Source organism: Embiotoca jacksoni, unplaced genomic scaffold, assembly GCF_022577435.1.
Source record: "Embiotoca jacksoni isolate LCO1_2020_lvr unplaced genomic scaffold, fEmbJac1.0.p SCAF_20, whole genome shotgun sequence".
Taxonomy (NCBI): domain Eukaryota; kingdom Metazoa; phylum Chordata; class Actinopteri; family Embiotocidae; genus Embiotoca; species Embiotoca jacksoni.
Genome location: NW_027185341.1, coordinates 1,925,761 through 1,938,573, shown reverse-complemented (window position 1 = coordinate 1,938,573; position 12,813 = coordinate 1,925,761). Strand labels below are relative to the sequence as shown.

The 12,813-nt window shown below is 39.9% G+C and overlaps 2 protein-coding genes across 2 annotated transcripts; one reads left to right on the top strand and one right to left on the bottom strand.

The window, feature by feature from the left end:
* Window positions 1-49: 49 nt before the first annotated feature.
* On the top strand, window positions 50-3,039 carry LOC138201943 (E3 ubiquitin-protein ligase TRIM39). Its single transcript, XM_069155552.1, has 4 exons — window positions 50-555; window positions 668-696; window positions 1,116-1,258; window positions 1,425-3,039. Exons 1-4 carry the CDS (start codon window positions 310-312, stop codon window positions 2,000-2,002), a joined length of 996 nt encoding a protein of 331 aa, XP_069011653.1. The 5' UTR covers window positions 50-309; the 3' UTR covers window positions 2,003-3,039.
* casp7 (caspase 7, apoptosis-related cysteine peptidase) lies at window positions 3,027-12,057 on the bottom strand. Its single transcript, XM_069155553.1, has 7 exons — window positions 11,946-12,057; window positions 11,642-11,757; window positions 7,933-8,084; window positions 7,710-7,838; window positions 6,413-6,588; window positions 5,846-5,984; window positions 3,027-5,668 (listed from the first exon to the last, which is right to left on the bottom strand). The coding sequence occupies exons 2-7, from the start codon at window positions 11,755-11,757 to the stop codon at window positions 5,442-5,444; spliced, it is 939 nt and encodes a 312-aa protein (XP_069011654.1). The 5' UTR covers window positions 11,946-12,057; the 3' UTR covers window positions 3,027-5,441.
* Window positions 12,058-12,813: the final 756 nt, after the last annotated feature.

Here is a 12,813-nt window from a genome sequence, read left to right as displayed (position 1 = left end):
AGATGAAAAGATTTGTGAATTACTCAGTTAGTCTTGCAGCAGAAAGATTTATCCGCCACTATCTTAATAATTCATTGTTTATCCTCTGAGTTTTTCTTTGTTAAATATGATAATAAATGTAATATTTTTCTGGTTTTGGACAAAACATGCCCCCTCCTCCTATTCCCGGGACAACAGACAAACTGGCATCCCCGAAAAAGGCGTGAACAACTTATTGTTTGACTGTTTGTTGCTCAAGACATTGTAAATACCTTTGTTCTTAATTTTTTTTTAAATATATATATGATATAATTCACATTCTTACCTCTCATGGTGCTTTCACTTCAGAAAAAGACCAATGCAGTGAAGGAGAAAATCAGGAAGAAGCATGAGGACATGAGGCGGGTGCTGGACGAGGACCTTCGGATCACTCTGACCCAGCTGGACACAGAGCTCCAGGCCACAGGGAAGCTGGTGGAGGAGAAGATGGAGGACTGTTACAACCTCACTCAGGAACTGGACCAGGAACTGGCCAACATTGGTGCAGATGTGAAAACACAAGACAGTGACATTCAGGTAAACACAAAGTTATGATACCAGCTCACAGGACATGTACAATTTAAATGCATGCCTGAAGATATTCTCTTAATTTCATAAAAATGTACGAATTATATATTCTGTTTTATAGCTTCTACAGAATGCAGAAACAGAAAAAAGGTATGATGATATTTTTCAGAAATAACCTTGTTATTAAACCTTTTTGCATGAAACTGTGTGAACTGGTAGAGTACAGGCACGAATTGATGCTATGACTATACTGGATCAGTAGCTACAAAAACCAAACATTCCTCTTTTAACATGCAGCAAATCAATTATCTTTGATAGACACTTTTTAGATCAAATGTGATCATGCTCAAAACACAAACTTTTTTTTCTGACTTAAGTATAAAATTTGAAGCGGTGTTTGTAGCACAGTTATCATGCTTGTCTTTTTATATTTGCATTCCAACATGTATTTATTGATGTACTATTGTTCCATAACTCAACGAGTAGCTAAACTGACAAACTAAGCCTCAACTCTTCCTTGTTGTTTGGAGATCTGTGAGAGGACTAATCCTTCTTTTGTTCTGTATCAGAATTTTTGAGACACTGAAACTGACTGACCCCGACTTGATTCAGATGGATGAGTTCAAGAATGAACAACTGCTGAGTCTTACCGTTAATCTGCTGGTGTTCATCAGATCCCAGGTCCCTGTCACCAAAAAGCTGTTTCAGAGCTGTGAGTTCAAACAAAAAGACACGGAGACAATAAGAGAGAGAGCCACAGTGTGTCAAAGGTTACAGTTACCGTCAAGTAGGACATGTCAAGTGCTCGTCTCAGTCGTGACCTTGTGGGGAGAACATGGCAAAAATATCAGCACACTGATGTGCTTTGTCTTTCACAGATGCTGCAGATGCTGTCCTTGATGCTGACACTGCCCACCCGAAACTGATCATCTCCCCCAAAGGTGACTCCGTGACGTACACAGACACCTGGCAGAACGTGCCGGAGACTCCCTTCCGCTTTGACACCACTCTGAATGTAGTCAGCCAGCGGGGCTTCAGCAAAGGCCGCCAGTACTGGGAGGTGGAGGTGAGCGGGAAAACCTACTGGGAGCTGGGGGTCACCTACCCCAGCATCCCACGCAGCGGCTGCGAGGAGGACTGCTGGCTGGGCCGAGGAAAAGAGTCTTGGTGCGTGGAATACTTTAATGGAGGCTACGCCGCGTGGCACGGTGGTGTTCAGCACGACCTGCCTTTGCTGGCGGGAAGACAGTTCACTCGTATCGGGGTGTACTGCAGCTTCCCCGGGGGTTTGGTGTGCTTCCTGGGAGCTGATACCATGACGCCCCTCCACTGTTTCTGCGCTGGGACCTTCACCGACACTCTACTTCAAGCCATGTGTCCCGGCCATGACAACGAAGGCACAAACTGGAAGTCCCTCCAAATTTGTGACGCTTCCCGATCGGCTCCTGTTCTCTGAGGACGGGGCAGCGCGTCAGCTGCCTGATCTGGCATTCTTGACCCCGTGACACAAGTCTCAGCTCTGGATACCGTGCGCGTCAGGCAGATCTAAATTTGCTTCAAGGAATCTTTAATTTTAGATCACGCTGTTGCGTAGCGGTCATTCAGACTTAATAACGGATACACCAAAACTAACGTGGGTTTTGGAGCTACATCAGAATGTAGCAAAGCTGGACATTTTGTTGTTGTTATTAAAAATGTTTCCTCGAACGTAAGTATGGAGTGCATGTGTTGGGGACTACGTAGTTGGTGCTCTGGTATTCGTGGCAGCAGGTCAGTTTACTGTATGTATGACTGTCAACTGTCAACAATGTCGCCGTGTGGCACTTTGCTCAGATGAATAAGTTATATCTGACAAGGGCTACACACGCATACTTGTCAGATCAATTCATTGTTAGTTTTAGCCTTCTTCGGGATTTGTTGACAATAAGAGAAATGTTAAAGTGGGTATAGATAATGGATGGATGGATGGATGGATGATTAACCCTCTCACTGCCAAGGAAATCTCTATATTTCAGTTTTTTTTTAAAAACTGATGTCCGGTGAGACATTCCTGCGCTGCCTGGATGAATGCGTACTAAGCATGCAATAAATAACATTTATTCACCATTTTAATGCTACAACAGTAAAAAAAAAAAAAAAAAGAAGAAGTAGGCTGAGCCTATGATATAAGCATGTGTTGACAGTGTTTTTGTAGTTTCTCTCCCTGGCAGAAGGGGGAGACAAAACTTCACCACCGTCAGTTCAAATGTAATTAGAAAGCAAAAAGAGTTTGCCTCCTTTTAAAGCATGAATTTCTGAAATTTAAACCGAACTTTGAGTTGAGAACTTATTTAATTTGTATAAACATTTAAAAAAAAAAAAAAAAACTAAATTTCTTTGTGTCTTCCGTATTGGAGTGCGCTTCTGTCAAGCATGGTGTAAAATTCAGCTTTTCAATGTGGTCTGTTTACAAATGTGCAAGAAAAATGACACACACTTAATTACACAATAAAATTCTTTATGTTTAATACAACAAAAAATGTTTACATAAGCATTCTTCTGTTTTGAAGTTATTTAAACAAAGTATAGCCCCAAATTAAAAAAAGAAAATTGGGCCAGATTATACTTTCTATGAAATTCATCCATTTATTTATCCAAATCTTTTCAAATATATTCCTGAGGACAACAGCATCTAACACGGGAAAGCATTTAAAAAAATTGTACCCTTAAAAATATATTTGTTCTTTTTCCCTCCTTCAATTCCATTCCAAAACAAGTGGAGCAAACACTCCTTTCAGCACAGGTCGGGCACCACATCACTGATCAGAGAGCCATGTGTCGAGAGGATTCAAGAGTTGTGGCTGCACTGACAAGAATCGGGAATGCCAGTATTGATCACACTCCTGGCACCTATACTGAATAAATTGTGTAAATGTTATTAAAATAATAAAAAAATGACTGATTAAAAAAAAAAAATACAAAGCATGGAAAGGGGAAAGCATGAGAATAATAAATGAAAGCTATAGCTGAACTTTCCCCCTATAAGTTACTGACACATGGCACCATGTGAATAATGTAAAAACATAGCAGAAACAGTGAGAGTACATATTGTGGACATGTGGATTGTGTATGTTCAGACTTGTCACTGCCAGTAATAGCTGCCTCTGTGATTGACAGACTTTGGGACAATAACAGTGTAGTTGCAGAAACAAACTTTGTGTAAGTTGTAATAACCATCAGCAGATGCCATTTATATATCAAAACATATTTTTAAATTCATCATTTGTTTCGTAAATTAATATTGCATTTCAAAACTTGGCAAAGTGCACTAAGTGCTCAAAAATTAGACATAAAATCAATTTTTGTATGATTTGATTGTTCTAAGACACTGCTTGATTCCTATGAACTACAGTGTGTATGTTAACACAATGTACAACACTAATATACAGTAAAATGATGTGGCATTTGTGCTTTGGGCTCCAGTCCAGCTTTACAATATGATATTTCCCAAATTTATGTTAGTTTTAAGTTGTCTGTATGGTGTAAAAAAATACACAGCATGTATTTTACCACTTAGTGACAATATTAAAAGGAATGTCTAAAGATTAAAAAAAAAAGGGAAATTCATAAAACTGATTTGTTGGATCCTGACTAATAGAGAAGTGCATACTTCTAATCATATGCAATAACATTAGGTTCACTTATTTGTGCTTGAACAACAAGCAAGTGAAGTCTTCAATATCACGCTGAGCATGCCAGCAATATTGCAAATGATCCTTGCGTTTATGCAGGTGGACTATATAGTATGCACATGAACCCAAATCTCATAGAACTAATCAATACACAGCAAAAGATCCCACCTTCCTAGCCACTACATATATGTAATTGTTTAACATGACATTTACCCACTTTATGGGACATTCAATAACCTGAGGATGTCAGCATGCTGCTGCCAACTTAAACTTGCTAGGAAGGCTGAGACACTGAAGCCTTTGGCAAGAACATCATTACATGTTTCTGCTCAGAGGAGTGTTGTCTTTCTCTTTTGTCTCTCTTTTTTCTGGACAATTGACAGCTGAAAACGTTGAAACACGGATAGCTGGAAATGATCTGATCCATTTTCCAGGGGCTTTTCCTCCCTTTAAAATTTCATTGCACAGTCTGTAATGAAGGTACATTTATAATCTCCACTACAACAATCCGAGGCTTTGTAATCACACTTTCAGTTTCCTAATGGAGATTTTATCCTAAAAGAGGCTTAATTTAGGTTCATATTTCAATAAAGATTTTCAAACATTTGACTATCACCTGGTTTCTAATTTATTTTACTGTCGAATAATGAGTACAGTCAGTGGAGCATTTCATGGTTTCTTTCTGGCAACTCTAAGACCAAATGTCAATTTCTTTCATGCCAATTCCAGGCAATGAATGCTACAACATATCCTTGCTTGCTCTTTAAGTACACTCCCTTTCAACACCTACTGAGAATGCTAGAAAATGGAGAGACACATATTCAGATATGGTTCCCCAAACCCACAAAAACTGGCAGCATATTTTGCAGGTTGGTAGAATAACATGGATATTTCACAACGCCTGTTGACAAAGATCAGATCAAATGTGACGCCATTATTCCAAAGAAGTGGAAGAACCTGAAGAAGAGGAAGAAGTTCCACCATCAACACATGAACGCGGAGTGCCACTGTAATTTTTTTTCTTTTTTCTTTTTTTACGGAGTGCCGTTGTGTTTTCGGGCCCAACTGCACATGCAGAACGTCATCTGTGCTCTGGATGTGCAGTGTCCTGCCGGGCCTGAATCATCCCTGAAGGCTTTGACTGCTTAGTCAGCACCTGAAACAGTCAAGTCGAGTCAGTCGTTCAGTCAGTCAGTTGTACAGTGCAGTTAGTGAAGCGGGCGGTCAGTTAAAGTACAGTTCTTTCGTCAGCATAGAGACCACGCAGGGAATCTGCTTCTTCTCACTGAAGCGGGGGTCTTCAGACCAGGACTCAAAGCTGGTGGCCACCATGTAATTGACCCGTGTCAGAATCTGCATTATCTCCAGCTGCTTGCCAAACTCGTTGAGGACGTTGCACAGTGCCTGGACGAACCAGGAGCCACGCCCCGGGTTCCTCCATGAGTAATAACCTGGAAAATCCCCATGAGTCAGCAGTGATACTAGGCTCTTTAGTATGCGTCTATGCACCGTTACAGACTACACAGGTAAATTACATCTACCCCAAATGCTTTCACTTAAAGCATTCATTTATCTTGCAATATAAATAAAGATTAAAATGAGACTTCAAATTCAAAACTGTGGTTTACCTGGCACAGTGGAGTAGGCAAAGAGGAAATCTGCCTCTACAGGGATCTTATGTCTTGGATTAGCATCTGTCTCCAGGGTATCGTTTGGTGGACCCGAATCTGTCTGTATACCGTCATCAAATTCGGAACCCCGACAAGCCTGGTGAAGTAAATGAAATGACATTTCATTGTGATCCTGAGTAGCTTTCTCAACGATGACCTGGTGAAGCAATTCAAAATTAACTGTTTTTAAAAGCTGGGATGAGCACCTTTTTAAACAACAACTATCATGTGTCAGCGGGAAGCTGCCGAAAACCATTTCATAATGTGGACAGTTACAGTCAAAAGGTTTGAATGATTTTACTAAGGTACTAAGTTACCCATTAGGATCAAGAGTGGCAAAAAGGTAACACAAATCTACAACTTCCACTATGAAGGCACCGTGTGAAAAGTTTTTTTTTGTTAATGGTATTTCAATATGAAAGAACTATAACACAAATCTACAACGTTACAAAAACAGATTTTTTTTTTTTTCTTTTTTTTTTCACACACCATCATATACACATGAAAGTCATCCGAACTGCCTACCTGGATGAAGAAGAGTTTTGGCTTTCCGACTAAGCTTTTGCACATGTCCCCTCTGAACAGCGAGGTCATGGTCTTAATGGCCATGGCTCCGTCGGTGCCGTAGATCATGCCCTCCTCGCCGTGGCTTAGCAGGATACAGGCGAAACACGAGCTGTCACTATGGTCTTCCTCCGAGGCTGACCCGTACACACACACAGACAAACACTGAACTCTTAGCTCGGCTCAGGCCCCATCAAACCTCTCCAAATTTGAACTCAAGTCATTTTAGTGGGCGGGAGTTTATTAACGTGAACATTTTAGTCTTCCTTTAGGATCCTTGAAGAAATTGAGGTCACAACTGCACTATGAACGTAGTTTTAAGGAACAGAGAATCATCAGGAGTTACTTTTTAAAATATCCGCCATCTGGATCGTTTCCTCGGAGTAATGTTAAAACACGATACACGGCCTGTACTTGTTTTTATGATTGTCATTTTAATCAGTTATACATTTTTGGGAATTGCTACAAATTATTAACACCATAATAATAGTGTGTTTACAGAGTTGACAGGGTGGAACTGACAAAACGCTCTTTCAGCAATTAAAAAGGAAACAAAATGAAAAAAGCTCTTCCTCAGTGGAGCATAAGCACGCTGATTAAACGTCAGGACAACCTGTCCGTCAGAGTTTGAAGTTTGTTGTGAACTACTAAACACTTTATCCGGATATTGTTAGCAGGAGAAAGTCAAAATATCATAAGAGCATGTGACCTGAGAGGGTCAAATGCTTTTATGACCTGTCATGAAAACCTGGCCTGTGAACCTGCAAATACTCTGATCAGTGACACATTTATTCAGTTACTGTTATACCGGAGACACCTGCTGTCTCACTGGGTGGTTTTGAGAAACAGACATTACTATTGTGAACTTGTGCATGTTGGTGACGCGGCCACTTACTGGACACCAGTATGCATAAAAAACAACAACAAGTGGACTTGGTAGAGCTGATAACGCTTCTTTTAACTACACTAGAACAACTTGCTTGCAAATGTGGGCTTAAAATAACATTAAATTGAAAGACTCTCATGAAACATATTTGGATGCTGTTCCAACTGCTGTAACCTCACTGTCATTATGTTCAAAATTCAAAAGACATTTTTAGGGTCCTAAACGCTTAAATAAGTGTAGGAGCCAAGAAACTTGACTTTGTTTCCCACTACGAAAGAACCCCCCCCCCCCAGAAAGGTTTTTAATGGTATTTTAACGTGAAAGAAAGTGTGAAAGACCCGACATGAAGCGACAGCGGACGGCACTGCTCACCCTCTCTGAGAAGACGCTCCATCTTCTCACACGTCTGATCATTGTAGATGAAGACGTCGAAGCCCAAGCTCTTGAAGCATTTGAACAGCTCGCCTGCGTCCCGGTCGGTGCCATTTCGTACATTCATCCCTGTCGAGACAGTCGAATTAGGATACACACTTTCTATGCAATAACACTGAACAAAATCAACTTGGGTGTACGATGTGTTTGAAGTCTGCCGTACCCGTCTTTTCATCAAAGTTTTTGTTGTTGATGATGATGCACTTTCCCACTCGCTGGTGGCTCATCTTATACTGGAATGTTGGTGAAACAATTCTGTAATGGCTTTCAGAAGAGTAGTCCTGCTCCCGCGTCTGGCCATCCTTATTCTTCTTACTAGCAGAGTGAAAAAGAATATCGAGGAAAGTTACTACTTCTGTTGTAGTATAGTTTAGAAATGATTTAGTTTTGACCTTTAATAAATAACATTTTTAAGCTCAGCTGGTCCTTTGAGAGACTGCTACTTGTGTGGAAACGGAAAAAGAAATAATAACAAAAATCATGAACATAGAAATAACACATACACGGGCTTTTGAATAATAATTTTTTTTAAAAACTGAACCTCTTTCAGGATAAGTTAGAACATTTTTTGGTCATCTTCAATTAGGTCCGTAAGCTCAGATAAAACGTCCATAAAGCTGACTCCTACCGTACATTGGAACATTACTCTGCAAGGTCGAAAGGTTTCCACACAAAACTGTTATTTGGCATAAGTAAATGTCTTCCAATACAAAAAAACCCAGACTATAAGTAAAACATAGGGAAGTGAAAACAATCTGAACCACTTACTCAGAAACCAAAGACTACATACATTTTCAAATAAGGCATTAATGTCACGGCTAAATTTGGTCGCAGTAATCCACCGTCGGGTTAAAGAAGAAAATAGAACATTTTAGCTTAGCGTGGACATAAACAAAATCATAAGCACATCAATGTAGATTGAGCGAGAGCAAATCTTCAATGAGTGGCAATTCTCACGCACCTGCCATATTTCCATTCTTTAACAGATGTATACAGATAGCTAAGCCAATCGTGGCCCGTTGGGGGCTCACAGAATCCAGGCTTGTTCCAGAAGAGCCTAGTCATCAGGTTACTCAAGCACTGGAACAATACACAGCAATGCACACCTACAGTCTCATGCACATACACTCACAGGCAGCCCGGCCTTACTCTAATAAACATGTGATCTAGAACTTTTTGACGCCCCCCCCCCCCCTCTCCCTCCCAAACTGTGCCAACATGCTGTACCAAACAATTGCATGAGGGTGGGCAAAGAGCTGCAACTCTGTTTTGCTGTGGGCTGGGTATGGCAGAAAGAGGAGCAGGTACAGAAGGAGGACAGTCAAGAGGAATCTGAGGCCGTTGCATGTGTCTTACCTGGGTTCGTCATTAAGCGCTACGCCACTCTGCATCTGAAATGAGTTGGTTTTGTCTTGGTTCTTTTTTTTTTTCCACCAAAGAAAAAGTTGGTTTCTCCAGACCTGGTGGCTTAATTTTTGGTTGTGTGCTAGGATACTGACATGCTCTCTGTAATGGATGGAGACCTGACTGGGCCATCAGGTGCTGAGGACGGGGGCGGCGCACTGTCAGCCCACTGAGTCAGCAGCCTCGCCACTACACCAGTGCTTTCTAAAGGCCTATTCACACAAGGGCCCTGTGCCTCGCTGCCTGCTGAGGTCAGACAGGGCAACAAGTTGCTCCTCTGCTGACGGGCACAGAATCCACCTGTACCGACGTACACACTGTGAGGGCCTAATTGGCTAAACTTCTGAGATAAACGCACACGAAGGCGTACAACTAATTCCAAAAAAAAAATTTAAAACCCGAGAAAATTACCACTTTGCTGAACACTTAAACATACTACAAACAATTAATGATTAAATGTAAATCATTTCTGTCTTGGTAAAATGCTAGATTTAACCAAAATCCAATAAGTTCAGCAAATAAAGATAAAGATAAATCATTTTCCTCTTTATGATACTACAGATAACACCTTGACTCATTGGTTGGTCATGCCTTCTTCCAATGAAAAAGACAGTCTCAAGTATAGATAAGGTCTGATCAGTTAAATCTTAAGATTAGTATCTTGCTTATGTAGCAATGTCCAAGTGGCAATAAAGACATACCACAGAAGAATAAGCATTCATTGGATAATCATTAAATGTATGATCATTTTCTTCATATTCTATGCTAAGTTTTTGCTTTAAAAAGTTTAGCCTTTTTGGCATTTAGCCAAAGTCATTTTATTTGTGAAGAATTTAAAATCTGATATTCTGTTTTATGTCTTAAATTTTTTTTATTATTATTATTTTTTTTTTTTTTTTTTTTAAATCCAGTGGTATTCTGGCATTTTGGGCTAATAATAAAAATGCCAGACAGAGGACACAGACTTTTTGTTTGATTACCAGTGTCTGGAAGAAACTTAGTTGCCTTATGTTCCTCCACTATAAAGGTTCATAGTGCCACCTTGTGAGTGACACTGGAATAAACTGTCCCTCATGTCAGTCTGAGATACAGAGATTACACTTAACGCAACACAATCAGACACAAGACACTGTAAAAGGGCCCACTCTAAAATATTATGAATTCACACATCCATGATTATAGACTGTGCTGTAGTACATCCTAATTTTGAGCTGCCACTTGAGAACTGACCCCAGTTCCAGAATTGAGTTTTAAGATTGTTTTCAGGCTCCTTGCCCCATTACACTAATTAGGAAATTCAAAACTGGGTCGCTATGTCAAACCAAGGGTGTATATTTCTTCTTTTTTTTTTTTTTTTAAAGGTTGGATTACTTCAGAAAACCACAGCCACCTTCATGCAAACTATAGAGGCTCTTACCGAAAGAGCGCAGTTGTGTTTGATCTTTTTCACATTGTAAGGACGCCATGAATAAATGTTCAAACTGTGTTTTCGTGGGCATCTATCATATTTGGTGGCGGCATCAGCAACAGTTTAACAACTGTTATTTGAGATCGTGTGCAATGATCATATTTGAAATATCTGTCAATTTACTTTTAAAAGAAAGCATAGTTCATTTCTCGTCTGAACTGCGGAGAACTGCGCTAACGGCGCTAGAACAGGACCAAAAAACAAAAGGACAAACCACAAAGTGCTTGCACATTAAACCTGCAACAAAAGAAAGTTGCTAAGACTGAAGGAAAGGCTGAAACAGAACAATGCGCATTAGTTGGTTATGATTGGATTTTTTTTTTTTTTTGGAGTATCCTCATTATACGTTGTAAACTTTAGAAACCTAGATAAGATCTTATCTCGGAAAGCCAAAAAACAATGCAAATTGGACAACCCCAATGAAAAGCAGGACACTGCGGAATATCAACAGCTGATCCAGGTTTCTTTATACTCTCTGCTGCTGAAGGTCATAATGGCTGAGATGGTGAGAAATTAAGATACAACTGACCAGCAGTCACAAAAAAAAAAAAATACCAAAAAAGTGTGTAACTCAGGTGCACATCACTGCACTGCTCTCGGTTTGCTTTGCTCAAAACTGGGACACTAATGCGCCTGTAAACGAGAAGTAGAAAAACCTCATTTTGATGAAAGAGGAACCGGATTGCAGATTGTGTACAGCCTTCTCAATGCAACACAAAACAATAACAAGAGATGGCAAGAACCGCCAGCTAAATATCCACAACCAAAACAAATCAAATTACCCTGATCTTCCTCTGCTATAACTTCCATATTAAAAATAACCCAGTCGGGGTCAGGCATGGAGTGAATAATAATGAAAGTGAAACCGTAAAACATGCATAGTTTTATATATATCTATATAGATATATGTAGATATATATATATGGTTGCAATGAATTAAGTCTCTCATGGCCCTGACTATATGAGTTTTGATCCTCTGACACACTGAACCGGACGTCACCTCCCAAACAGTAGAAATCTCCCTCTGCGGTCAGGTTTGGCGTCTGTGACGTCTCCCAGCTTCCCTTCCTCAACTTCACCACCAAGTTCTGTGGGCTCAGCAGGTTCTCCAGCCATCTGCAGTCAAAACAAAAACACACACACACACACACACACATACACAGCAATTTATCTTGTTGCGTCGGTAAATAAAAACATGCTAGCTGAGTGTCTGATTAGCGTATCAAAAAAAAAAAAAAAAGATTCGTTCGCTAAAAGTTCAAACAAGTTTTAATTTAGGAACGGATAAGTTCCCATAAACTTACACTCAGTCAGTCGTGTAACGTGCCAGATCAGTTCCGCTGAACACAAGGTCAAAAGCTGACCGATTCGATTTTCCCTCTCCAAAGTTTCGCCGAGTTTCTGTTCCTTTTCGAAAACTTGAGAAACTGAAAGCATGACGTGCTTGAAATCTCACTCGTGCGTAACTACGTCAGAGCCCTGCGTAATACCGTCATCATACGTCCATGGTCTATCAAAGACTACACCTGTGTTATCTGAAAGGTAGGAACTCTAAGACTCATTTGTAACCTCTTTTGAAGGGATTATGTGGCTTTTTGACCTCCAGAATTTATTATCATGCATTCTCTCTCAAATGGTAAATGTTTGGTTTGGTTTGACCACAGCAGGAATGATAATGAACATTTAGGCTGCCTGATAAACTTTGGGTTTCTTCTTTAACATTGCTGAACATTAACTGGTCAAAGTGTAAAAGTTTTAAAAAAAAAGTCTTCATTATTGTGGCTACTTGATTAAAAACAAGACAAATTAGTGTCGACCAATGTGAATCTTACTCACAGTCAATACTGGTGTGATCCTGAGGAACTTTTATAGTTTAATAAGACCTTGTACTTTGACTATTTCGTCAATTCATCCCCATTTTTTGTGGCTGACACGGTATGTTTGTGTTTTGCTAAACTTTCTGTCACTTATACTCATATATTCACGTTTTCTTCTTGTATGTCCATATTCATTCCTGTATATTTTTTGGGGGGGCCTTTTTTTTTTTATAGCCTATATTGAGAACCGCTGAAAACCAGTGCCTAATTTGTTGTGTCAACATACGCGGATGATTAGGTAAGACAAAGTAAACCTATTACACAGTGAATTGCACTTTTATGTCTTAACGTCATG

Coding starts and splice junctions, on each gene's coding strand:
- LOC138201943 (XM_069155552.1), top strand. CDS start 310: ATGGTGCTTTCACTTCAGAAAAAGACCAATGCAGTGAAGGAGAAAATC. Junction 697..1,115: donor AATGCAGAAACAGAAAAAAG/GTATGATGATAT, acceptor GTTCTGTATCAG/AATTTTTGAGACACTGAAAC. Junction 1,259..1,424: donor CAAAAAGCTGTTTCAGAGCT/GTGAGTTCAAAC, acceptor TGTCTTTCACAG/ATGCTGCAGATGCTGTCCTT.
- casp7 (XM_069155553.1), bottom strand. CDS start 11,757: ATGGCTGGAGAACCTGCTGAGCCCACAGAACTTGGTGGTGAAGTTGAG. Junction 6,589..7,709: donor GGAGCGTCTTCTCAGAGAGG/GTGAGCAGTGCC, acceptor TGTACGGGTCAG/CCTCGGAGGAAGACCATAGT. Junction 5,985..6,412: donor CAAAACTCTTCTTCATCCAG/GTAGGCAGTTCG, acceptor TTACTTCACCAG/GCTTGTCGGGGTTCCGAATT.